This window comes from Xylona heveae (genome assembly GCF_001619985.1).
Source record: "Xylona heveae TC161 unplaced genomic scaffold L228scaffold_3, whole genome shotgun sequence".
In the NCBI taxonomy this organism is placed as follows: Eukaryota; Fungi; Ascomycota; class Xylonomycetes; order Xylonales; family Xylonaceae; genus Xylona; species Xylona heveae.
In genome coordinates, this window is record NW_017264195.1 from 1,300,401 (window position 1) to 1,326,392 (window position 25,992).

A 25,992-nucleotide genomic window follows, 5' to 3' on the forward strand; every position below is an offset into this window, starting at 1 on the left:
GTCCTTCGGGCCTCACCATCGGAATTCTCGATCCGGGATTGGGATTGACGACTCAGGCCATCAAAGACGTCCGCTCCCGAGGGTTGCCCACCAGTGCCGAGAGACGATTGGCACCTTGAGAAGCTGTTCAACGTTTGGTGGCACATAGTCGGGACCACTATCAGCATTGTCGTTCCCTCTTCCCCCTGTGCCAGCTCTGCATCGTTACAAAAGTCGCCAACAGCATGCGGATCCCAATCAGAGAGCAGTTGGGCCTACTGGTATTGACTACGACCTTGACGGCTCTTGCTGTTGTCGCCATTGCAACCGTAAGTCTGGATTGTGGCATCATATTTACAAGGGCGCCGCTGATAGAACGAATCGCAACAGTGGGTCAACAATTATAACTTTGTTCTTGGAATCAGGTAACTCCCCACACAAGCGTTGGGCCACGTTGAACAGCCTGAGATGGAGACTAACTCTATAGCAAGGTCTTCGAGGCTTACAATCACGGCATCTCTGAAAGCATCACAGCTGGCATCAAGTCTTCTCATCCTCCAATCTTCGGCTCAGACCATTAGTACTCGGGTCCTTTTACAAAATGCATTGCAAAGATACAACAATGGAAACAACACCTACGCCAACTGGGCTCGGGCAATATCGGACCTGCAAAGTGCCATGGCCGCTGGTGGACAGCAAGCATTGTTGCTCCAGGCCATGGTATACCCAAAGAATGACTCTGGATTTGCTGGCCCGTGGAGTCTCTTGAACGTGACCGGAGATCCTTCTGGGAATGGAATCATTCTCCCAGACACAGGAGTCCCATTTGGAACCAATGGCTCCGGCTACCCTGCCGCTATATACCCAAATCTCACCTACACTACCACAGTAGTGAACAGTACTTACAATGCATCTGTCGCATATGTCTTCAACGATACCGACTATGAAAGAGTTCTCAAGCCAGACTCGACCCTTCTTCTTGGCCCTCTTCGCATCAATGACACCTTTGCACTTCTCTCGCTCACGTTACCCGTCATCAACAACACCTCCGCCACAGACATTTTAGGTTACGTGACAGTGGTCGCAAACGCAAGGATGATCTACGACGTTGTCGAGTCACTTGTGGGGCTCGATAAAACCGGTGTGACTTTGGTCGCTGGCCCCCTGTCTCCTACAAATCGTTTCCCCTCCAGTTTGATGATTAACGGAAGCCGACAAATCGCACCACAAGACATGGATATCCCAGTCGAGTACATATTTACTCCGTCTACCTCTTCGTCCCGCGTTAAAAAGCTGCCGTTCTCAATGGAGTCGTTTCAGATGCGGGAGAACCGAGGTATTGCGGATGCCTTCGGTAAGAATAATGGCGAACTTAATAATGCAGGAACAATCATTTCCACGAAGAGTGAGACTGGACACAAAATCGCCGTGGGCTACGCCTTGGTCGAATCTCGTTTATGCAACTGGGCGCTTTTGGTCGAACAGGCTCACAGCGAGGTCTGGGCCCCCATCAACCACCTTCGAAATGTCCTCCTGGCCTGCGTGTTTGGTACGGCTGGCGCAATTTTGTTGATACTCCTTCCATTGGCCCATTTCTCCGTTCGACCCATAAGGGAGCTGAGGGAAGCGACAAAGAAGACTATCCAACCACCAAGTTATTCGCCCGATGATGAAAGCTTGCGCTCCTTTGGTTCCGATATCCAGGATCCTGTACCGGGAGAGGATACAGAACTTGCTGAGGAGCACAAGGGTGCTAGTTTCTTTATTCCCATGGTCAAGTGGCGGTTCGGCGGTCAAAAGAGCGACAGGAAACGTCGGCGTGACTCCCGTAGAGAAGCATTCCGCATTCCTGGAAAAGTCCAGGAACGAAAACACCTAGTCAAGGATGAGCTGTCCGATCTGACTCAGACATTTAATGCCATGTCAGATGAACTCATGATGCAGTACGAACGTTTGGAGGAAAGGGTTAAGATTCGCACCCAGGAGCTGGAGTTGAGCAAAAAAGCTGCAGAGGCTGCAAATGAAAGCAAGACTCTTTTTATTGCCAATATTTCCCACGAGCTAAAGACTCCTCTGAACGGTATTCTTGGCATGTGTGCCGTTTGCATGCAAGAAGATGATCAATCCAAAATTCGACAATCGCTCAGGATCATATACAAATCTGGGGATCTTTTACTCCATCTTCTCAACGATCTCCTCACGTTTAGCAAAAATCAAATGGGACAGCAGCTCAGCCTCGATGAACGAGAGTTTCGCCTTGCCGATATTAGCTCGCAAATCATGTCCATTTTCGACAAACAGGCGAAAGAAGGGCATATCAACCTGAATGTAACCTTTCTCGGACCAATGGAAGTTTTGGAAAAGAATGGTCCCGCCACTGGAGAGAAAGGTTACCATCCCATTGGATTAGGGCGGGTCAGAGACATGTGTGTTTGGGGAGACCAGCATCGGATCCTTCAAGTGATTATCAATTTGGTGAATAACAGCCTAAAGTTTACTCCTCCGGGAGGCTCTGTAGAGCTTCGCATCAAATGCCTTGGCGAAGTTGAAGAAAAGGCAGAAAGCCGCAAAGGCTCTGTGCAGTCAAGGTTTTCCAAGCAACTCTCCTCTCGAAACTCGAGAAAACGACACGATTCTGGGTCGAATTCGGTTGTCTCGGACCCCGAGAAGCCAAAGAACATGGACACTGTACTCTCCATCAACCCGATGGAAGGCCCTCGCCTCCCACCTTCAGCTGCGACCATTGAGCGATCGTCCTCGCCTCCGCTAATAAATGCGCGTACCTTGGTGTTTGAATTTGACATCGAAGACACCGGCCCTGGTATTCCTGAACATCTTCGTGATCGTATATTCGAGCCGTTTATGCAGGGTGATCTCGGTCTCAGCAGGAAGTACGGTGGAACAGGATTGGGACTCAGTATTTGCTCCCAGCTTGCGACACTAATGAAAGGTTCAATTCACCTCAAAAGCGAAGAAGGGGTGGGAAGCACTTTCAGTATGAAGATTCCATTAAAGTATACGAGGGACCGCGCCAATAGTACCACTAGCTCGAGTGTGGACTTGCATTCTGGCCGCAACAGCGTCAACATGACTCGTGGCGTTGATGACTCTCCACCAAAGGGTGACGTTGATGATGCCAGTACCGCCATAGCGATTACAAACGCTCACAGTGCTACTACCTCTGTGGGGTCTGATACGGGTCCTCGACTGGTCGGATTCAGCCAGCCTTACTTTGCGCCGGATCCTCCCCTGGATAACGCAAAGGAACAGAAAGCTGCAATTGAACGTGCTACTGCCGAGGCATCAAGTCGATCGGGCCGTATCAAGGTCCTTGTTGCAGAGGACAATATTGTCAATCAGGAAGTGGTTTTGCGCATGCTCAAGCTTGAAGACATCTACGGTTCGTGTCTCCCTCTTCACCTTAGATCATCCACATCATCATCATCGGTGCCTCTAGGCAGTTGCTAATAACCTCTTTTTCTCCTTGATAGATGTTACTGTCGCCAAAGATGGACAGGAAGCGCTTGATTTGGTCAAGGAAAGCATGGAGAAGAATCAACTATACAATCTGATCTTTATGGATATCCAAGTATGCTCACCGAAGACTGATTTTCTGATTTGGCCAGCACTAAAACATTCGTCTGTCAGATGCCCAACCTTGACGGACTTCAAAGCACAAGGCTTATTCGCTCAATCGGGTATTCGGCACCCATTGTGGCACTTACTGCCTTTTCAGAGGAAAGTAATGTCAAAGAATGCATGGATTCTGGCATGAATTATTTCCTAGCCAAACCGATTCGACGACCTGCTCTGAAGCAAGTCTTGAAGACTTACTGCGCGCCCATCCCAGAGGTAGAAGAGGGCGAGAGCAGTGCGCATAATTCGAACACAAAGCCACCAGAGGATCGTCCACGGTCACCTGAGCCTTCACCTCTGTCCTCATGAATGGCATTCGCCACGATGTTTCATTGGCAGCCACCTAACTCTGACCACTGACGCAGCGCTATTTCGCGAAAGCGTCTACGATAATATCGACCCGATTTGATCTATCATCAACCATCTTCACACACCATATCCTATCCTACACCGCCCTCACCTTTCGCACCATACCTTTGCGCTCTCTTTGAAGCGGTGCCTTGTTCATTCCCGCATACTTTTTAATCTCCCATGATTCTGTCTTTATCACTTTGCAAAATTGCAGTCATCTCATCAAAAATACTTTCGGTTATTCACTTTTTTCTTGTCCCCCAAAACAAAAGCCTCTGCCAGAATTTTTATCGACAAAATTGGGCGGTAGGCGTTTCTGGCGATTTCTGCCTCTCTCGATGAGAAGTCCCGCTGAGCACAGTAAAGGACAAACAAAAATGCAAGATTGGAGACACTGGAGATTTGTACTTTGTTTCATGTTTCTGTCCACCCCGGGCAAGAACAAGAATCCTGCTATGGGCCTTCTGGAGTCGCCAAAGCCGGGAACATCTTTTCTATTTCATTTATCTCTCGCGATTGTAGATGTCGATTCGAGTACGAGAGGATATATTCTGGGTTTCTTTTCTTTTATTTTTTTTTTTTCGGGCTGAAATAATAAGAGTTTTACAAAGCAACAAGGGCTGGGCATTTCATTTGACATTTCATGGCGTGGGCATTGTTTCTTGAGGGAATCATATCATTTCTTACATCTATCATCGTTGATCTTCATTATTTCCTCGAGTTTTTCCTTATCGTTCCCTTTTTCACTACAGATCATGATTTACGAACAGCCATTTTTAGCATTATTATATGCGACGGAATACGTCTCCATAGATAATACGGTTTTTCGTGGTCTATTCTATGTTCATTCGGATCAGATCTATCTTTTTTATGATCCTCACCGTCATCATCATCATCGTCATAACAATAATAACTTACAAGCTTGGCTGGGATTTGCTGAAATCTAATCAGTCGCGTACAAATCCTTTACACATCCTCTTCCCACTCATCTGACTGGCGCACGCGTTCCCAGCCTCGCCCACCATCCACTCCCGCAAAACCCCACCCCCTGCTATTCCCATGAGACAAACCCCTCTCACCATGATGATGATGATGAACCTTGAGGTTCAAACACCGCGGCATATGCAAGAGATGTCCCCTCCGCTGCCTGACAAACGCAGCATACAGCGCACTCGCAACCAAGACTGCCACCGCACTCATCAGCACAGGATACTTGAACTGGTCCGGCCGCGAAAAGATCAGCGTCGAGGCATACGACAACAGCTCAAAGCCATTCTGAAACGACGATTCCAGCGTCGAGAATCGCCCGCGGTTCTCCGGCTCGACTTCCTCCTGCACAATCATCTGCACGCACAGATCAAACGCCCAAAGCCCGACGCGGCTCACTATCACGCCTCCCACGAGTCCTGCCGCCGCCAGTGATGAAGCGGTCGCGCCATGCGAGCCAGCGCCCGAGAGAGACGCCGCCGCAGCAGCCAGACCAACCCATATTAGTTGCCAATTAATCCCCCAGAGTCCGGCGCGTGTGGGCCCAAGTCGCGCCATGATTTTGGGCGAGATCCATGTTGCTGAGATTTCGAAAACAACGGACACTGTGCGCATCAGACCAATGTGGCTCGACTGGTAGCCCACGGACAAAAGGTAGGTGACCATTTGTCCGGAAAAGGACAGGACAGAGCAGTAAAGCAGTGCGAGGGCCATGGATGGTAGGAAGACTGGGTGGCGGAAGTAGAAGGCCAGAGAGCGGATAAGACTGTGTAGACCGCAGAGGTTGTGATTGTGATTGCGATTGCGATTGCGGTGTGTCTTGGGTTGGACGCGCGGTGAGGGATTTTCTGGGTGGTTGAATAGAGGGGAATGTTGGTCCGACGGATGTTGAGGAGCTGCGGCGGGTGTGTGTAGTGGGTCTTCGTGTGGGTGTGGTGAAGAGGAGGTTAGTTGGAGAGATGGCATGACGTTGTAGACCTGTGTGGAATATTAGTTGAGATTAAGAGAGAGAGAGAGAGGGAGAGAGGGAGTGTGGGAGAGAGACTATGGGGGAGAGCTGTGTTGGATCAGGGTTGGAGGGATGCTTGATGGTGATACGCTAGAAGGGAGGGGAAAGATCATAATAAGAGGGAAAGGGAAAATGAAAGAGGGGCTTATGGGCTTACCTTGACAATGGCAAAATACTCAATAGCTACCGTTGCAAGATTCGATCCCAAAACGAAAAAGATCGCGATTTTGGTGGATAGACCGTCCAGCAGCGAAATGGCTAGTGGTCCTGCAAGTTTACACAGCAGATCGATTCGCCGCATTTGGGAGTTGAGTACTATGACACGATTAGATAGATACTTCCAAAAAGAAAGGTCTTCCTCTAAGCTTCACGCTGAGACTGGAATTGGCACTGGCTGAGGAGAAAGGAGGAGCAGCCCATGGACTCACCTCGGAGTAATTCCTCGTCCTTCTCTGCGATGGTGACTACCTGTTGCGGGGAATCCACATTAGCGCTCATGGCTCTCAAATTAATCTTCCAAGGGTATCCATTGCTTTACCCAGTCTCTTTCCACAGATACCAAATTCATGATAGATGCGAGCTTCTCGAAGCAGCCCAGTAGAGAAAGTACCACTAGAATGCATGATCGAGAGGTCAGGGAAGATGCCCAGCCTGACCATAGGACTATGAGTCCTACGCAGGAGACGATGACAGCAGTTCGCTGGACCACTATCGCGATCAAACATTAGCATATATAGCATAGCATATATTTGGCACATTGTTCTCGTGGGATTCATAAGCAAAAGGAAAGAAATCCCAGGACATAACGGAGACTAGTAAAGAAAATCAAGGACAATTTAATGAGGGCATACAAATTGATAATCGAACGACTTTCAGACGATCCGTGGTGTCAATGTATCGTCCCACTGCGGGAGAAAATGCCACGGCGGAAGCAGCTCGCGCCAATGCATATGCTGAGGTTGGAAGAAGCGTTCCCGGGAAACATGCTGCCACGAATAGGATCGCGCCGAATTCAAAGGCGCGAGAGTTCCATGTCGAGAGAAAATGGGAAATGTATAGCCTGTGCTTGATGTCTGGTCTTGAAGTCGACTCCTGCTCGGGCTCAGAATGGACCATGATCTCCACTTCCTCTGAAGGATCTTCTGGGTAGGCCATTGATATGATTCGCCAAATTAATGGCTCCAGAGCAAATTGGTTTTAGCAGATAGTAGAAATACGGGGGAAAAAGAGGTTGCCCAAGCAATAGCAGTGTCAGTCGAGTTAGGCGATTGAGACGGCTTGGTTTTTCAGTTTCTCAATACATATGTAAATATGCATGGTTTCGGTTTTCAGATGACAAAGTTGCCATTGACTTTTACGACAGGCGGCCCCACTGCATTGTTGTCAGGAATATCCCAAATTTTGCCCATGAAGGTATTCAAAGTCAGGAATGTATCGAGCAGAAGGAGCCAGTAAACATTATGCAGTTCTGGTATATATGGTCTACAGTATCGGGTGACAGGCTTCCGGACTAAAGAGACGGCTCGGCCGGGAGACTACTAGGAACGCCGACGACATGGAATCAGTGTCACTATCATAGCGTGGTTGGATTTGCAAAAAGTGTCAAATAGCTTATCATTTATGAGATACATAGATTTCATGAACCCTCACATGTGCAGCTATGGACATCATTCTTAGACAGACTAGATAGTAAGGCCGAAGGGAACAAGCGTTATTGGAACGCAAAAGGAACGGAATTTGGCCTGTGAGTACATAGCCAGTATTGGAAGCGTGCAGATTTTCGTACATATTTCTATCTGATCGTGCGCAGTTTGTAAATCAGATCCTCACATTGCGCGACAGAAGCATGGCTATCACGTGGGCCGGCTTAAATTTGCAATTGCTGCAGCAGGATCTGACGCACAAGCTGCAGGTATTGGCCAAGTGTCGAATCCGCATGGTATGCCTGATTATAGGTCACGTCAAGCCTGATTTCTTCGTTGAAGGTGGTAAGATGGAAAATTGGCTGCGGCGTGGTCGAGTCGGCGGCAAGCCAAACGTCTTGAAGCTTGATGTCCGCACCATAATTATTTTGCAAAATCCCATCCAGAGAGCCGATACTTGAAAGAATCGGGTCAGTAGACGTGACAGGCGCAGCCAAGAAGAGGTTGGCGAAATTCTCAAAAATGGGAGGGACCAATTGCTTGGTCTCAGGGTTTGTGTAAAGGCCATTGTAAAAATTCTTCAGCTGGGTCGCAATGTCAAAGAAGTTTGTCGGATTAATCACCAGCGGCCATACGCTTTCGTAAAACGGAAGCGGTGTCGATTGGAACTGCTGCTCGATGAATTCTCTTGTATCGACTGCGACCACGGAGACATATTTTGCACCAGAATTGCTCATTTGTGCCGCCGCAGAAATCAAGGCCGCGTGTACGACTTCGGTCAAGCTGTAGCCGTTGGCTTTTGCCTTGGCAATGATTTGAGACGTTTCGCTCGCCGAGTACTTGCTCCGCTGTCGGGTCGAGCCAACAGGAACCACGCCAGCTTTGCTTACAGGGACACCAATCGTGGGCATTTGGGCAGCCCAATCCGCAAGGATCTGCTGGGCCTTGAGCTCGTCTCCAGCTGTGGTCTGAGCCAGATCCGCGGCTACAGGGTAGGCTGGAGGCTGAAGCTTCTGCCCGAGCTGATTCTGGGAGACGAGCGGGATGGTGGCAGGCTGTGCCATTGCTCGAAGAAATTTGTCCCAAAGGAGGTGTATGCCATGGTCATCAATGGCGCTATGGGTTGCTCGAATGACAAGTTCATTGCTTTCTGTCACAATGTACAAGACAGGATGATTGACCGGCTTCAAGCTGCTGAGCAACTGAGTCGCATTTGGCGCTGTCGAGTCGACGAAGACGGTCCTGGAGACCCAATCATCGCTATTGTAGTAATCATCCAGGCGAAGTACTTTGTTGACACCCTCCATGGAAGCCATGAGTTGCGGCATTGTCAATGCAAGCTGCTTCCACGCTCCTTTTGCAGCGTCATCGAGCTTTTGGCCCCCGGAGAGGCTGATCTTGATCGCGGAAGTAAGTGCGAACTCTTCGACACCGAACGGAGCGCCCTTGACAGACATCCTTTGAAGACCTGCTTCAATAGGGTCCTCCCTCCGCTCATAAGTGTTCAAAGCTGTCAAATTCCACGCATACTGCTGCCCGACCGAGTCTCTCGGGGACAAGGCCAATGCCTGGACCCCGTCAAGGGGGAGCAGGGTGCAAAGTGCGAAGCCTAAGCATCTGAGGGGACGCATGCTGGAAGCAAGTCTTTTCAGAAGAAATAAGGAGTATAGTGCTAGAGACGGGGCGGCAAGTATTCCCACTGCCTATTGACCGAGGTTTCTCAGAAGGGTTTGTAAGCTCGATTGAGGGGCTGGCTGATGGTACTCTCTTTCCAATTGCTGGGCTTTCCCACTCCTTAAATGCTGTCACGGGCTTGGTCAGAAATTCAGTCCACAAATTTAATCAAGTTCCTGTTATGTAAAGACATGAACTATCATGCAATGGTGACCTCTGAAATGGGCTGCTGACGTCTCCACAGGCCGATGATTACTTGAGATCACCTACATACACGATATCACACATTCCGTCTCACCAGGGGTCTGCAGTTTCAGTCGTTTTTATCCCATGTCGAGTGTCTTTGCACCGGCGATGACAGTGGAGCTTGCCTTCCAGCCTCGGCCGGGTGGGGGCCATTATTGGCAATCATCTAGGATTCATGCATAACATGAACCCAGCAAGATATGCCTCCGTATGACTCGCCAAGTGAGATATAAATACTGATTTTGATGGCGATTGGCGCCTGCTATAGCAGACAATCTCGACTCACTGTGTTAGGATTGCATCCAGTATATTGCAATAATTGGTTTGACTTGTGGTTTATTGTATGCTTTCTCATCCTTTTGGATAGATTTAGGTATTCCGTTTTCCTGAATTTACCGAAATATGACCTATTAGCAAATATCATCATGCAATGAGAGATGAAATCATCCCTGCAACCAACCATCTCCCTATAGTCCAATATCGTAGAGTATGCTTCAACCAACACATTTGGGGGTCTTAGCCCCACATAATGGGTCGGCCCGAGACAACCAGCGAGTTAAACCTTGTCAGAATGCGAGGTCGCCAATCTCAGAGGAGCGGATGACGGTAAAGCCAGTGTTTAGGCTTTTTCTTCACGATCTGGCAGCGGCGAGAAAAAAGTAAACCCCACTTTCCCTTCGCCTGTCTCCTGCTTGGCCATCTAGATCTGTGCTTTGGTGATGCTTTTAGGTAAGAGGGTAGGGGTATGGCGCTGTTCTTCAGTCTCGATGGGAGATCTGCGCCGAAACTATTGAACTTTGTTTTAGCGTGTACTGCAGTAGATTTAAAACAGTATAAGCAGCATTTTGCCAACCCAATGACCAGTTGGCCTAAGCGACAAAGCCAAATTTGGTCTTCTATGTTTCTCATATTCACATTGCTTTACTAAACAATTCAAGAACTTGTATGTTGTCCAATACAAGCCGTACGGCAAAGCTTTGAAAGCTGCCAAAGCTGATTTTTGCCTGCGGTCATGGGACAGTTTCCGAGAGAACGACCAAATTGTGTCAAATATGCGAACTTTGACTAGACAATGGAAATACTTGATGTTGATGCTCCTCCCAAAGATGCTAAATCCCAAAATCTTTTAATGCAGTCGATAAATATGACCTTTCTGAGACAAAAGATGGCTTGCTTATTCTACTTGTACGTGCGCTTAAGAGATCTGATCCCGGCCCGGGCCGCCTATGATCAGATTAGATTAGATCACGTCAAGTAAACTCCCATTATAGTAAAGCGCAAACGGGAAAAGCTTTTCTTTAAATTTTTTTTATTTTATTTTATTTTTCTTTGGTGGGGATCCGAAGGACACCAGCTGATAGGGCATGAGAGATTGGCATGAAGTCTGTAAATGGCACAAAAATTGCCAAGGAATCTGCTAATAACATTGTTGATATGATTTTGATGGGCCATGGGCTCGCCATGTGGCACATGTCCCCGGGCCGGGTTGCGCCCACCTTGAGAAGGATGTGGGGAAGAGAGGGTGAAGACTAGGTAATTTATATTAAAGATGACGTGCGATATGTTTCCGATTAGGCGTGCGCGGTGGTGCATGAGTCAAATACACCCCACTTGTAGACAAGTCTAAAGTATCCGCAGATTTTTCAGAAGCACAACGCTTTAAATTGTTCCCCTGTCCTGCCCGATGAGCCTTTCCAAGTTTGCAGGTCAGGCTTGCGATATTGTACTTTGAAAGGAATGGCAGACGTCTATCAACTCACTGATCTCTGCCAGGCGAGGACCAAGACTCGACATTATGATCCATCACCTAGCCCAAACATCTCCCGTTGGGTTGAACCGAATGAGAGTACAAGCTCTTTGCAGCAACGCTCCCATCCTTCTATAACTCAATATGATGCCCAGAAACAGCACAACTTGCTCGGTTATGCGGAGGCAGACCAATACCCTCCAAATCTTTCCTTGGCTCGCGACTCATCAAAGGATGACCGCTTCCCCGAAGGTGGGGTCCGCTCATGGTCTGTCGTGTTCGGAAGTCTCTGCGCCTTGACTGCATCAATGGGCTTATTGAATTCCATTGGCACCTTTCAAGCGTATATATCGACGCATCAGTTGAATGATTACAGTGATGGTACTGTGGGCTGGATTTTTAGTCTCTACATTTGCCTATCATTCATTTGTGGAATCCAAACGGGTCCAGTATTCGATGCCAAGGGACCCCGATTACTGATTTTTGCCGGCAGCCTGCTTCTAGTACTGTCCATGTTCCTATTGGGTGTCTGCACCGGTAAGTCATCCCCTCTGTGACAGTCTGATGAGATTTCACCTCCCGTTTCTTTTTCCGTTCTCATTCCAAATTACCTTTTGCCGTCCCTGCTAGTTGTGAACTGCAGACAAAGATATACTAACTGTCTGGAATAGAGTACTGGCATTTCATCATGGTATTCGGTATTTTAGGCGGCATCGCTACTTCTCTTGTATTCACACCAGCTGTATCCTCAGTCGGCCACTTCTTCTTAGTTCGTCGAGGCCTGGCCACTGGCATTGCCATGACGGGTGGCTCTATCGGCGGTGTGATTTTTCCTTTGCTCCTTCAATCATTATTTCCAAAGATTGGATTTGCCTGGGCGACGCGCGTTATGGGCTTCATTATCCTGGTCCTCCTGGTATTTGCGAATATCTTTCTTCGCTCGCGGTTACCGCCAAAGACCGGGTCGTCCATTCTCCCCGACCTTAGAATCTTTAGGGATATTGCATTTACTTTCACAACAGCGGGTATCTTCTTTGTCGAATGGGGTCTCTTTATTCCCTTGAGTTATCTTACATCTTATGCTCTCAGCCACGGCGTTCCGGTTAATTTGGCCTATCAGCTCATCGCTATTTTCAATGGCTCTTCATTCTTCGGCCGATGGCTTCCTGGTCTGGTTTCGGATAAGTTTGGGCGTTTCAACATTATGATAGTAACGATTATTTTGTGTTTGATCACCACCTTTGCATTGTGGTATCCAGCGGGCGGGTCAACGGCAATGATTATTGCTTATGCTGTTTCATTTGGGTTTGCTAGTGGCAGCAATATAGGTCTGACGCCGGTTTGTGTGGGTCAGTTGGTCGAGACTGAAATGTATGGCCGATATTACGCCACATGTTATACCATTGTTAGCCTTGGGTAAGTGAGATTCGAATCTATGCTGATTTATTATGTCTAGTACTGATGATATTCTCACAGCACTCTTACCGGCATTCCCATCGCCGGTCAGATTTTGTCCGCAAATCGAGGGGGCTACTGGGGTCTCATTGTATTTACAGGATCGTCATATGCTGCAGGTCTGGCGTGTTTCGGTATTGCTAGAATTCGCCAGACTGGGTGGAGGCTAAAGGCCATATATTAACTTTTTTTTTTTTTTTTCCTTTTTTGAGTCTCCAGATTGGGGATAGCTAGTTATTGCACATCTACGTTCCAAAACGTTTTGCAAACTTCAGGTGGACATTGTGTCTAACCATGGCTCTGCTGTATTAGAGTACAGCCAGTAGAACTTTTGAGCGGTTCAAGAGTCTTGGCGGGCTAACATATTGTTTTCACAAAGAGTTGGAGAGACGAGCAAGTTCCGATTGCTGTTACTGGTTTTGATACGCAAGCGTGGGCGATAAACCCTAGAAGTATCAAAGTTGCGATTACGTCATATATTGTTCAGTTTCCTCCGGCCATCGTCGTCGTGTCAGGAAACCTTTGAGGAAATTCAATTGACTCCTATCCAGTTCATATATTTCTTTTCATCCACAGCGATAAGCCTCGAAACGTGTCTTCAAAACCACATGAAATACTTTGAAGTGTCCAAATAACTCTTTTGGCTGAGCCTGCTCTCTCGACATTGGAAATCCACTAGAGCAGAGCCCTAACCACCGGACCGAAGTCGCACTACTCCCCTAACCCGCTTAAGTTAGCGTGGCATGCTTTTTACTGTCTGCCGCCGTCAGGTACCTCGACCGAACGCCCTTGTTTTTCGCCGGCTTGGACGGTTAACCAAGGGCTGCAAAACAAAGCACAGAATTTCGGCATGTCAGAGCATGAAAATGCAAGGCCGGCTGGTTGATCTATAGTTTAATTTTCCTGGAAAGTTATTACAGTAGCAGCCTTAACACAGGAGTCAGCCCTACCCTAAACATGCGTCTCCATAATTTCTTTCGCAAGTTGGCTGTTGTGGGATCAAAGAAAATTCTAGCGAGTCGCGAAGGACAGACCATCTGGAGTGGAGGAAGGGTCTCAGGTACAAAGGTACCTTGCATCGAACACGCCGAGAAGCGACCAAACTAGGAGCCGCGGCAAAAGTTTACAGCCAGATATGCACGCGACCAGTAAAAAACGACGTCAAGGAATATAATCTAGATATGGCTTCTTGTATTACGAACAGAATTCAATTGTTGACGTTTTGAATTGCATATTTTGCACATAGATACCACCCTCATAATAATAACTCCCTACATCAATGCCAAATAAACTGCTTGGAGAGCGAGGAGGAAGAGCTGAGGGTTGAAATGCAATGTGGGGTAAGAGAACCGCAACATCCCAGGAAGACGGTCTTGGCTGAGAGTTCCTAGGCCCTCTTTTTGCCAGCAATGAGGGGACATCAGGACATCCATATGAAGGGCCTCGTCCTCGGCGCACACATAAGGTGACTTACCTGATGTGTCCGTCACCCTCCCTCGTTCCGAAAAGGCCAAACTAAAAAGATCGTCAATTACTTTCGTCTTCGCCTCGCTTCGGGCTTGACCGACCCGCCGATGAAAATGAATCCCGGTCTTATATCGCCCACATTTCAAAGGGTTTTTGCAATCAACCTAAATCCTCCTACGGCAAAGACACCTGCTCGGCAGAGACACCTGGGAAAGAGCGTTGTCCAGGACATGGAGAGATAAGGTACGAAGCTTACTACCTTCTGCTGGATATCCTCGTACATTGGACGGGCCTCAGGAAAAAATGTGTTCGCATTCGTAACACTACCTGCGCATCCTGCCGAATTATCCTCCTGCCCTGCATTGGCTTCATTAAAATCCCCCTGGCATTTCCGCATCTTGGCATATCAGCAATTCACAAGCTGACAAGCTAGGGAATCAAGCCTTTTCATCCAGCATGCATTCCCATGAGCACACGCCAGGTCCTTCTGGCCACAACGCATCCAGCCAGCACAATGTTGTACCAAACCTCGATCCGGCTCTAGATACCTCTCGAGAACATCGCCACCCGCATCTGCATCACGATGCCTTTGCCGTGCAGGGACGCGAGGAAAACGTCGCATATACTGCAGGAACGACTTTTGAAAAGAGCGCAATCCCAGATGCAAGCCCGCGCGATCACGGTTTGCACCAGCAGCATGTCTCAGACGAAAAGGCTGCTGAAATGAGTGATGCGGAACGAGGGGAGGCTATCAGCCCAATTCGCACCGGAGAAACGCTTACCCATCAACGTTATACGTTGGCGAGTCTGTACCGCCGATATGCGATTTTTGTACACCTTTTTATTTGGCTTGGCTTCACCGGGTGAGGATCACACTTATTCCTTTGACATCAATACTGCTCCAATCTAGCACGGGTTTTGCCCTTGGATTTCGGGCGCTCAAGCTACCGTGCTCGTGGCCCACGTGCACGAAGACGTTGCCGAAGCCTGGCTAACGCTTGTGGACGACAGATGGTGGATCGCGGGGTTAATTCTTCACCGTTATGACATCGGCTGGATTAAACCCTTTCTGCTATGGCTCGCCATCACGCTTCGTCTAATCTTTTTCCACGTCCCCATCACCATTGTGTCGAGACCAATGCGTTGGGTTTGGCATCAAACGGGAATCCGCTTCGTGTCCTACTTGCCTGAAAAGTCAAGGACGCCCCTTGCGGCTCTTCTGGTGGTTGCCGTGATCCTAATTGGATCTTTTGTTACCGAAGAGACGGCGGACAATACCCGAGCCAACCGGGCCGTAAGCCTGTTTGGCATTGTTGTATTCTTGACTTTGCTGTGGGCCACGTCAAGGAACCGGAAGAAGATTGTATGGCATACTGTGATAACGGGAATGCTCTTTCAGTTCATCATTGCCCTCTTCGTGCTGCGAACCAAGGCCGGATACGACATCTTCAGCTTCGTTTCTGAATTGGCCAGGGATCTCCTTGGTTTTGCGGATCAAGGAACCACATTTTTGACAGCCGATTACGTCCCGGAGCTGGGATGGTTCTTGGTCTCGGTCATTCCCGCCATCATTTTCTTCGTCTCCTTTGTTCAGCTGGTAAGATAAAAACCACACCTTGCTTCTTGGGCCGCTATTGCCCAATAATCAACACGGGAAACGAATACTGACATGTACCCAAATAGCTGTTCTACTGGGGCGTGCTGCAATGGTGCATTGGAAAATGTGCCATTTTCTTCCACTGGTCCATGCGCGTGTCAGGTGCTGAGGCGCTGGTCGCCGCCGCGTCGCCATTCATTGGCCAAGGAGAATCAGCCATGCTGATCAAGCCTTTTGTGGCGCATCTCACCAAGGCCGAGATTCACCAGGTCATGACGTCCGGTTTTGCTACCATTGCCGGTAGTGTCTTAGTTGCCTACATCAAGAAGGGTGTCAATGGGCAGGCTTTAATCTCATCCTGCGTGATGAGTATCCCGGCAAGCTTAGCCGTGAGTAAGCTGCGGTACCCCGAGGACGAAGAAACCCTCACCAGTGGTCGATGTGTCATCCCAGATGATGACGAGCATCGCGCAGTGAATGTGCTCCACGCTTTCACGAACGGCGCCTGGCTGGGTATCAAGATTGCGGCCATGATGGTAACCAATCTTCTCTGCATCATTGCCCTGGTTCATCTCGTCGATGCTCTTCTCACGTGGTGGGGCCACTATTTGAACATTAACCACCCGACCTTGACCATTGAAACTCTTCTCGGATACGTATGCTATCCTATTGCCTTTCTTCTTGGTGTTCCCCGCCAAAATGGAGATTTGCTCAAAGTTGGACGGCTCATTGGCGAGAAGATTGTTCTCGTAAGCTGCAATCCCCCCCTTTCCCCCAGGAAGATTTCAGCACAGCCATTGACAATTTTTTTTACAGAATGAATTTATCGCCTATACCGACCTGCTGAAGACGGATTTGGCCCCTCGCTCTCGCCTGATTGTCACTTATGCGCTCTGCGGATTTGCCAACCTCGGCTCTTTGGGAACCCAAATCGGTGTCCTCTCGCAGGTCGCCCCCGGCCGCAGCGGTGACATTTCGCGAGTCGCTGTGTCTGCTTTGTTTTCTGGCGTGCTCTCGACTTTTATCAGTGCCAGCATTGCCGGTCTGCTTGTCACTGATCAGGCCGCCTTTACTTCGTCCTCCGCGCCGTCATAAACCATAAGTGGATATTTGCAACTACGGCATCATTTTCTTCTGTTAGCATACTGCTTTTTGGTGTATCGGTCTGGCTTGTTTTCTCTTTGTACGTCTGCCTATGAGCGGCTACAACATGTTTGGTGTTAAGGTGCCGGGTTTTGGAATAGCATTTTTGAAGAGTCAAACTATTTCTTGCTCTCCCCTCTGGGCCTCGAAATAGTCTTGTTGTCATTCTTTTACATTTTTGCATGATATGAATGCTTGGCGTCTAAAATAGCAGATTTTTTATCGTCATGTACATTGCATCTTTTCATCACATTTTTATACATTCATTGTACTGCATATCCAGCATAGCATCTTTTGCTTTATCATCTCTTGGCATTTACAGCCTAGACAAGATTAGAAATCAATCCAATTAGACACAAGGTCATGAGGAACAGTATTGGAAAAGTACACTGAAAGGACCCATAGATCGATGATGTAAGAAATATATGTCGATAACGTAAAGTACACAAGGTAGATACATATCGACAAGGTACATATCCCCGAAGTATTGAAGCTAACTAAGCAATTCGCTGAAAAAGAGACAAAACAGACAATGAAGAGTAACATGATGTAGAGAAAGTCCCCACGGAAAGGAAAGCGAAGCATTCACAGGGAAATAGCGACGCGCTGACGTCCGGACGATTTATCGACAGAGTGAAGGAGAGAAAAAAATGGGAGGAGAAACGAGAAGGAGGGAAACAGGGAAGGGAGAAAGATGGAAAGGTAGGGAGGATAGAGTGAAGGAAAGTGGAATAATTACAATGAAAATGTATGTAAATACGACCAAAAGGATGATAGGTATGTAAGTACGACCAAAGGGGATGGATAGCTAAGGTAGGTATACAATATACACAAGAAGATGAAAAGGTTCAAATCAAGTCGCTGCCGCTGCCGCTGCTGAAAAGGAGGGCGGATTTTGATCTGGTCGAGAGCATGCCGAAGCGGATGAGCACTTCGGAGCAAGTGACGCCAATGGAAATGACAATGAGGACGATGATGATCCAAGTCAGGCCTGTAACGGGGTTGGCAGCTAGTCAGCATATTGTTCCAGGTTGTGATAAGGACAGAACAAGACAAAAGGTTTAAAAAAACGTACGAGACATCTTCTTATCGGCAATGGCATCGGTAAGGATTGCGGCAAGGTCGAGAAAGACGCGACAACGCTCGTTCAGGACTTGGATACGCGGCTTGATCTCAAGGTATTCTGCGCGGTAAACATTAGTATGGCAATCTGACAGCTGGAATCTCCTGATCGAATGCAACATACCCCTGACGGCAAAGTATAGAGGGTGTAGAGTTGGCTCGCTGTCCCAGAAAAAGTTGGGTACGTCGAGCATGTTGGACGCTGGTATCAACACTGTTAGATAGTATTGCAAGAATTTCATGTTCGACAAAACTTACAAAGATTGACATCCACGCGACTCTTGAATAGCCGGCCAAGAATCCTCATGACCTCTTCTCTTGTCATGCCCAGGTGACCCGTCAGAGCAAGCCGGCGAGGAACATATTGCGCTTCGAGCATGGTATTCGCCATTCTCTCCTCGAAAAAGGACAACTTGGTGCTCTGCGCAATAGCATGCGACATGGCCAGCTTGATCATGTGGTCTCCCGAGCGCAGAGTGATCATGTCATTAAACACCCGTGGCCTTGGAATCTCCGGGCGGTACTCGAAATGGAATTCCTCCGTTTCAAAATCTTCCTCGCGCTGTGGGCGGTATGCTAGCGACAGGCCAGTCTCGGATTCAGAAAAGGTCAAGTCGGCAAGGATATCCTTTTCCTGCTTCTCGGAAAAGTTCCAAAACACTACGACGCCATATGTGAAGACAAACATTTCAGCAAAGCTGAGTGCATCTGGAGCTATTCGGGCTGGTGAATCGGAGCGCGTAGAGTCCCGTCGGCCACCCGCACCTCCACTGTCACTCTCTTCGGGTCGTCCCTGGCGATCACCGTCAACACCATCATGGTAGTCGTGATGGTGGTCTGCATCTTGATCATCATGATCACGATGCTGGAGGGGACTCTCGCGTCCGCCGGCTTCTTCCCCTCCCTTGACGCCATACTGTGCCGCATCCTCAAAGTATCCTTCTCGGTACGTTCGCTGCTCGCTTCTTTCAATCTCCTCGTCGAGCACCGCTTTTCCTCCCGGACTCTTGATCACCGGACTGCTTCGTATTCGATAGCCATCTGAGCCAGGAAGTAATGGCAAATGATATGCAGTATAGAGACAATCGTCGTAGAGTTTGGTCTTTGCGCCATGCTTGTCCTTTACGAAGCTCGCTGTCAGCTTCGTCTTGAACGCCTGCGCGGTACAGTACGCCGTGACACGCGGTAGCTTCTCGGCCCGGCTCGCCTTGGGAAGCCGTTCGGCATAGGATTTTGCTCTCGAGCTGGGGAATGTGCGGCGTGCTTCCTCGTCATCTCGTAGAGGCGCAGCTTCGTTGTCGACACCAAAGTCTGCTTCTGCCCCCGTCTCATCCTCCTCCGCCAGCTCCGGTAAAAGAACAAGCTTTTCCGAAAGCTTCGTCGAACGCGATGGCATATGCTGCGGAGTCAGTCGGGCTAGTAGTCTTGGATCTCCTCGAATGGCCGGTCGTGGACCGGCAGCGACTGGTCGACGGCCTGGCGGACCGCGCTGCTGCTGCGAGGGGATTTCACTTGCATATTGCAGCACATTATCGACACTGATGAGGCGTGTTGTCGATCTTGGTTCTCTCGCAGGCTGCCGGGGCCGAGCTCGCCGCTGCTGTTCCCTAGAATCGGTGACCTAGAAACGCCGGATATCAGAATTATCCTCTGATAGTTTTCTTCTGAGCGATTGACGTCTTACCAGCACAGATGGCCCCCGCTTTGCCCCAAGGCCAGTAGAAGCCATTTTGTTTCCAGTATTAGGCACCGTGAGAGGGTGCAATAATGCGAGGATGTTTTACTGATCAAGCTTTGATGAGGTTATTGAGGCTACGTATTGAGACTCATCTTTCGGTTGCGATATATCTAGCGTGGACGTCATAGTGCGGTACACATTTATGCATCTCTAGCGACCGCGTACGAACCGTAGTTGGCTTGGTCTGGGGTAATACTGCAAGCAGTCAATGCTGGTGAACCATATGCTGAGGATATCATAACTGTCACTGATATGGGGTTTTTAATGGACTGTTAAATCTCAAGCAATTGAATATTCAACAATGCCGACTCATTCCTCCTTCCAGTTCACCTGCTTTAATCGACCCTCTGAAGTATCCCGTATTCCTTCGCATAGCAAAACTCTAGCTTAATATTTGCTTCATTCCTTTTCTCCCTCTATTTTTTTCTTATTTCGTATTTCTTTTTATCCTTTTATTATTTTTCCCTTCTCTGTCTTCCATATCTCCTTCTCCTTAATTCCATTTCCTTTTTTATCCGTATTTTTAATTCTTTCCATTTCCCATTTCCTATTCTTCAACCAGTATCCTCGACATGTCAAATAAACCACCCCGAGGACTATAACTCATTTCACTCCTCTGCTGCAAACTTGCGTAGATCTTCCATTGGTATATCATCCAATGCCTTTTCATTCGTGGCACTCAGCACGACTCTAAGTCAGATTAGCATTCCATTCTCTATCTTCTTTCTGTCTCCCCTTCTGTCTTTAGCTCTCCCGCTTTGTGTCTCCCCTCCCTTCTCTTCCTCCTCTATGCTTGTTTGCAATACATAACAAATACAAAAAAATCACATACCTTGGAACAACATCATCGTTATCACCCTTTCTTGCCAATAGTGCTTCCTTCCATCTACTCGCACAAAGACACCATCTACACCCGCCCTTGAGCCCAATCGATCGTAGGTCGTTTCCGCGAGACGCAGAAAAATCAAGAAATTGATCCGTCAGGATTCCTATATTGTCAGTGAATCAGTGACTCAGCTGTTTCATTATTTCCTTGTTTCCTTGTTCACTCTTCTTTCTCTTATTTTTCTGTTTTTTATTTTTCTTTTCTTTTCTTTTCTTTTCTTTTCTTTTTGTTTTCTTTTTGTTTTTTTGTTTTTTGTTTTGCTTTCTTTTTTCCCTTCTGGCTGTATTTTCATCCACTCCTCGCACTGTACACCCTTCCACCACATCATGTACAATACACTATACACCATACGCTGAAACTGTAAACATACCAGCAACAGAATGATTCCCGACATCTCCACGTGGAGTCTCGCAATATCCCGATCTCGTAAACCCAGTCACTGGATTCAGCGAATGGACAGCCAGCGGCTTCTTGAATACTGGATCCAGATCTCATCGTTAGTGATTGCATCCATTGTTGAACTGTCTTTGGGTGTAACACTGTAACACTTTAGCCGTGTATTGTCTGTTCTCATCCCATGTTCCTGTTTGACATGCTACATTGTCGTTGCATATTCCCATATTCCCATATTCTCATATATTCATAGGAACCATAACATACTTGGTATCTTCCTCCTCCTCTTAATCTCGTTTTACTTCTTTCTTTTATTTTTCTTTTCTCTTTTTATTTATATTTTTTGTTTTCTGTTTTCTGTTTTCTGTTTTCTCTTTTTATTTATTTATTTTGTTTTCTTTTCTTTTCATCTCATCTCATTTCATTTCATTTTATTCAACTTCATTATTTGTTTTCGAAGTACGGGAAGTGAGGTAGAAGAGAACTCAGAACTCAGAAAACAAAACCCAAAACCCAAAACCCAACGAACCCTAACAAAAGAAACTTGAAAGGCAGGGCGCAGGGAAAAAGAGATGGGACAGAGTCAGACAGGTCACATACCATTCAAGCTCTTTGATCTTGCAGCCATACTCTATGCCGTCCTGTGTTGATGAATTGATGAATCGATGATAGCGTTGACGGTGGACGGTGGACCTGTGGACCTGTGGTATACTGTATACTGTATACTGTATGACTGTATGACTGTATGTCCGTTGAAATATATCCGTTGACAATCTAAAAGTAGTGAGTAGTGATACAAGCGGGAGTTTAATATGTTATAACTTAAGTTACTTAACAGGTTAAAAGGTGGTGAGTCGTGAGTCGTGAGTCGTGACGTTATGACTTGCCATGGACCCATGGTGGAGTCGGGGTACGGTGGACTCTGTAGAGCTGGCCCTCGGCCCTAACTACCTTACCTATGGTAGGTAGGTAGGTATGATAGGTAAAATACTTAGCTTCCGCTGTTTACCTTACCTTGACTAAATACCTAAGGTACCTACCCACCTACGTAAAGGTAAGCACCTTTTAATTATCTACAGTACCTCTGTACGCAGGCACGGGGGTCTTATGGGACGGACGGACTAGCTGCAAACCCAAGTCTCAACGCCCTTCGCCCTTCACCCTTCGCCCCTCGCCCCTCAACGCCCGCTCAAAAGCAGAGAAAAGAGAAAATCATATACAAGTCGACGGGCATCGTAGAGCTTGGGTGTGATATATAGCTACCTTAAACCCGAGGTATATGGATAATATATTACAACCAAGATGAACGTACAACCTACTACAACCTACAACTTAAAAAACAACCTACAACCTACAACCTACAGTATAAAACGACCTACAAATCAACTTTTACCTACAGAGTACCTTCAAGACACGATAAATCTACAATCTACAATCTACATCGACAAAGACACAGAAGACGGGTTAGATAATAATCAAAAGGGCCTATAAAATCAAGACTTTACAGAAAAGCCTTCACAGAAAAGACCTCACGTAGAAAAATCGTATTGATTCAATTTGTTCCTGGCTAATCGAATAAAAGGACGTCAAGGTAAAAACATATGTATGTATGCAACTGTTTCCGCGCCGGGAAAACTATCCTGGGACTATTGGACAAATCCCTTCCTTGACCTATGTTCTCTGTTTTCTTTTTCTCTCCAAATAATTTTTTTTCCGCCACCGCTAACATGCTCGATGGGGTCTCGAACGAATTGATTCCCAAGTAATTTTTTTTCTTTCTTTTTTCTTGAATGCTCATTGTCCTTCTCCAGAAGTGACTAAATAAAAGTAAAAGGGAGAGAGAGAGAGAGGCACGTCAGCTTTGGGGGGCTCAGAGCATTGTAGAATAAAATACAAAAAAAAGTGGGTGGCAAGTTTTGAGACCAATTCCCAACGCCTAATTCCATGCAAGGAAGGTATGCAATCTACTTTGAGGCTGATAAAACAAGACACAAGCGAAAAGAGAGAGAAAAAAAAAGGACTGTTTGCTAGTAATAATCAAGAATGAGAATTCCTGGGCTGCATGTCCAATCAGTGGCACTGCTGGTGTAGAGGTCTCGCAGCGAGACAAATCAACATGTGTAGCCACATCACACCAATGGATAGTGTTAATAGCAAAGAAGATCAAGGGCTGGATGCGGCTCTCGTAATCTCCATCTTCATAGCCGAAAGACGATGGTGCATCTCAGTCACTTGCTTCACCTTGTCGGCTGGCGGGTTGGCAGACACCAAGAGCTCTTGGTACAGCTTCGCATATTTGGCATAATACTCCTTGAACCTCTGCGCGAGTCGCAAGGTTTCATAATTCGAGGGAGGTGGAGTGACACTGCTGCTGCTGTCTGAGTTTGGGCTATTGATATGCTGTGGCTGATGTCGCTTCTTTTGCTCGCCTCGCGCAACTTCTCGAGCCGTAGTATGGTCATGAATTCCAGACTCAATGTCATTCGCTTTGCGCTTCAGCTTCGAATCCGAATTCTTGGTGGGGTCCGTGGCTGCCGCGGCAGACTTTCGCGCTGCTAGCTGTGTGATCTCACGAGACGCCATAAGCGGCGAAGAAGACGAAGAAGAAGAAGAAGTGGTTCCATTTGAGGCTTCGTTGGCATTCTCAAAATCAGAGGCATTAGTGGGAGGCGAGGAGCCTAACGGTGAAGGCTTGGAAGGATACGTATTCGACTTTCGACGAGTGTATCCATTTCTCGAGTGGAGCGAACCCGAAGAACTTGAAGATTGGCTTGATTCAGACAGCTTTTGAGGCGAAGTGACATTTGACGCTGCCGAAGCTGGAGCAGGAGCAGGAGCTGATGCTGGTGCCTTTCGAGCGGCAGGTTTGGTGTTGGGTTTGGCGTTGGGTTTGCTGATTGGTTTTGCCTCGGGCTTGCTGGCTCCATTTGCACGCGCAGGCTGAGAGAGCTTGCTGGCCTGTTTGGTGCCCTTAGCAGCTTCCTTGGCCTGAGGCTTCTCCTTGCGTTCATTCTCCTTCTTATCTGCCACTGGTCGCTGAGCCTTGGACGGATTTTTTCTTGCCGGCTCGGGCGCTGGGGCTTCCTTTTCTGGCTGCACGTCTCCAAAATCAATCTCCTCGTCCGACTCCGTCACAAACTCTGCAGATTTCACCTTGGTGCCCGTCTTGCTTGGCTGTACCTTTTCGGGCGCCTCCACTTCCTTCGGCTTTGTCACAGGACGAGCGGCTTTTGGCGGGTTCTTTGACAAGAGGCGCTTGGATAACGCTTCCTTCTCGCTAACCTTCTTCTTTTTGATTGGGTCCTGGGAAGCAGATCGTACCATGGGCTCAGCTACTTTTGCATGGCTGGCGCCATTGGTCGGTTGTCGATCTACCCTTTCCTCGGAAGGTTTGCTGCTTGTGCCGCCTGCCTTGCTTTCTTCCGGACGTTGAGCCTGAAGTTTAGGGGTTGCAGTCTTCGAGATTGGACCAGCGTGAAGATGAAGCTTTGACAAAACCTTGCCCTTGCCTCTTTCAGCGGCCGGTAAAAGCAGCTGCCAGAGCTTATCGTCTCGACCAAGCCTCATGCGGTCATATGCCGAGATAGCATTGTCAATCGCAGCCTGACGTACTTGCTGAGACGGGAAAGGAAATTTCCAGACGTCCAATTCCTTGAAGGCACGGTCGGTTAATTCCCAGGTGTCATTCACTCTGGAGGGCTTTCCAAACTTTTGCAACAGTTCAAGAACATCGGCGGTCGAGGAGCGGGTTTGCTTGGCCAAGGCCTGCTCCGAGGCAGGGCGAGTAGCCAAAAGGTGAATGAGTGGCATACGCAAAGCTTGCATCTTTGCTGCTTTCGCACTTTGGGGAAGCGGTGCCGAAGTCAGAGACTGATGAGAAGGATTGTGGCTCGGCGAACGGGAAGCGCTTAGAGAAGGGCTCGCTGGCATCGATCGAGTAGTACCATTATTCAAGAGGCGCGGCGGTGCCTTTAGGAAAGCGGGAAGTTTGGAGGACTTTAGAGGAGGACGCTTGCCTGACTTGGCCGGAGGAAGCGATGAGCCGTCCTTGACGAAGAGAGTTCTACAGCCCAAGTAATGTCAGTTTTCACTTTTCAGGCACAGCGGAGTAGGTTTGGCGAGAACGTGTTCAGAATAACTCACTTTTTCGATTGCTTCTCTTCCTGAAGAGCAGCCATCTGGCTTTGAAGAGCCAGCATGGCAGCGTCAGCTCCTGCTGTCACTTCCTCGGCCTTTGGTAGCTCTAATCTGTGAGAGATGAGGCCCGCAAAGGTCAACTCCTTTGTCGTGTCGGAGGACACAGAGGTGTATAGCTCATTGCGGAATTGTTCTGCTGAGGCAGCGAGATCCAACGTTTTGGTACCATAGCGCAGAGTCTAGAGGGAGGTGAGGGAACGAATGTTAGCATCGTGACCCTTGTCTGGCGGAGACACGTGCGAGCTACAGAGCCCAGGGGAAATGGGAAATGGGAGTATTATTGTTATTGCTTTCCATACCGGAGATTTGCCAAACGACAGCTTAATTGGCTTGCCTGAACGAGAGCACCTGGCGAGTTCGGACACTATCTCTTCGTTGAGGTTCAGCCTCATGGCTTGGACAACCTGGGTTTGAGGTTTCGAGGCCCCGATTTCCGTATCTGGAGCCCCCCGAAGAATGGCTCCAGATTCCGGAATCTTCATCGTAGCCATGGTGGTAGAAATGAGAAGGAAGGCAACGACGGGGTGGGCTCAGGAAAGCGTTGACAGCGGTATTGGCGATGACGTCCCCCTTCAGCTGAGGGTTTGCCAACGACGATGCTTTGCTACCGCCAGATAGGTGACAAAGAGGAACAGAACCCCATCTGGCGGACAGCGAAACGGTAACAATGAGACCGACGTGGTGAATGGGGAAGGAGCATGAGAAGAATTGAGAATGGCAGG

At 48.1% G+C, this 25,992-nt stretch overlaps 8 protein-coding genes across 8 annotated transcripts; 3 read left to right on the forward strand and 5 right to left on the reverse strand.

Moving 5' to 3' along the window:
• The first annotated feature begins 122 nt into the window (after positions 1-122).
• L228DRAFT_94789 (hypothetical protein) lies at positions 123-4,114 on the forward strand. Its single transcript, XM_018336999.1, has 5 exons — positions 123-308; positions 370-404; positions 471-3,379; positions 3,471-3,568; positions 3,628-4,114. Exons 1-5 carry the CDS (start codon positions 225-227, stop codon positions 3,922-3,924), a joined length of 3,423 nt encoding a protein of 1,140 aa, XP_018189893.1. The 5' UTR covers positions 123-224; the 3' UTR covers positions 3,925-4,114.
• A 585-nt stretch (positions 4,115-4,699) lies between these two features.
• On the reverse strand, positions 4,700-7,365 carry L228DRAFT_245261 (hypothetical protein). The gene is made up of 5 exons (XM_018332117.1): positions 6,814-7,365; positions 6,501-6,670; positions 6,391-6,430; positions 6,120-6,277; positions 4,700-5,931 (listed from the first exon to the last, which is right to left on the reverse strand). The coding sequence occupies exons 1-5, from the start codon at positions 7,115-7,117 to the stop codon at positions 4,933-4,935; spliced, it is 1,671 nt and encodes a 556-aa protein (XP_018189894.1). The 5' UTR covers positions 7,118-7,365; the 3' UTR covers positions 4,700-4,932.
• Positions 7,366-7,829: 464 nt separating this feature from the next.
• Positions 7,830-9,236, reverse strand: L228DRAFT_266685 (hypothetical protein; the record flags this gene model as incomplete). The annotated part of the gene is made up of 1 exon (XM_018334892.1): positions 7,830-9,236. The coding sequence occupies one exon, from the start codon at positions 9,234-9,236 to the stop codon at positions 7,830-7,832; it is 1,407 nt and encodes a 468-aa protein (XP_018189895.1).
• Positions 9,237-11,132: 1,896 nt separating this feature from the next.
• L228DRAFT_245264 (MFS general substrate transporter) lies at positions 11,133-13,275 on the forward strand. Its single transcript, XM_018332118.1, has 3 exons — positions 11,133-11,809; positions 11,944-12,688; positions 12,749-13,275. The coding sequence occupies exons 1-3, from the start codon at positions 11,263-11,265 to the stop codon at positions 12,909-12,911; spliced, it is 1,455 nt and encodes a 484-aa protein (XP_018189896.1). The 5' UTR covers positions 11,133-11,262; the 3' UTR covers positions 12,912-13,275.
• Positions 13,276-14,374: 1,099 nt separating this feature from the next.
• L228DRAFT_228305 (hypothetical protein) lies at positions 14,375-17,291 on the forward strand. The gene is made up of 4 exons (XM_018330473.1): positions 14,375-15,057; positions 15,206-15,791; positions 15,878-16,540; positions 16,608-17,291. The coding sequence occupies exons 1-4, from the start codon at positions 14,651-14,653 to the stop codon at positions 16,884-16,886; spliced, it is 1,935 nt and encodes a 644-aa protein (XP_018189897.1). The 5' UTR covers positions 14,375-14,650; the 3' UTR covers positions 16,887-17,291.
• A 29-nt stretch (positions 17,292-17,320) lies between these two features.
• On the reverse strand, positions 17,321-19,863 carry L228DRAFT_259575 (DUF155-domain-containing protein). The gene is made up of 5 exons (XM_018334175.1): positions 19,741-19,863; positions 18,315-19,677; positions 18,181-18,258; positions 18,010-18,117; positions 17,321-17,925 (listed from the first exon to the last, which is right to left on the reverse strand). Exons 1-5 carry the CDS (start codon positions 19,783-19,785, stop codon positions 17,783-17,785), a joined length of 1,737 nt encoding a protein of 578 aa, XP_018189898.1. The 5' UTR covers positions 19,786-19,863; the 3' UTR covers positions 17,321-17,782.
• A 333-nt stretch (positions 19,864-20,196) lies between these two features.
• L228DRAFT_245267 (hypothetical protein) lies at positions 20,197-21,914 on the reverse strand. The gene is made up of 4 exons (XM_018332119.1): positions 21,674-21,914; positions 21,051-21,158; positions 20,627-20,783; positions 20,197-20,484 (listed from the first exon to the last, which is right to left on the reverse strand). The coding sequence occupies exons 1-4, from the start codon at positions 21,699-21,701 to the stop codon at positions 20,403-20,405; spliced, it is 375 nt and encodes a 124-aa protein (XP_018189899.1). The 5' UTR covers positions 21,702-21,914; the 3' UTR covers positions 20,197-20,402.
• Positions 21,915-23,236: 1,322 nt separating this feature from the next.
• On the reverse strand, positions 23,237-25,761 carry L228DRAFT_266690 (hypothetical protein; the record flags this gene model as incomplete). Its single annotated transcript, XM_018334893.1, has 3 exons — positions 23,237-25,136; positions 25,217-25,449; positions 25,570-25,761. 3 exons carry the CDS (start codon positions 25,759-25,761, stop codon positions 23,237-23,239), a joined length of 2,325 nt encoding a protein of 774 aa, XP_018189900.1.
• Positions 25,762-25,992: the final 231 nt, after the last annotated feature.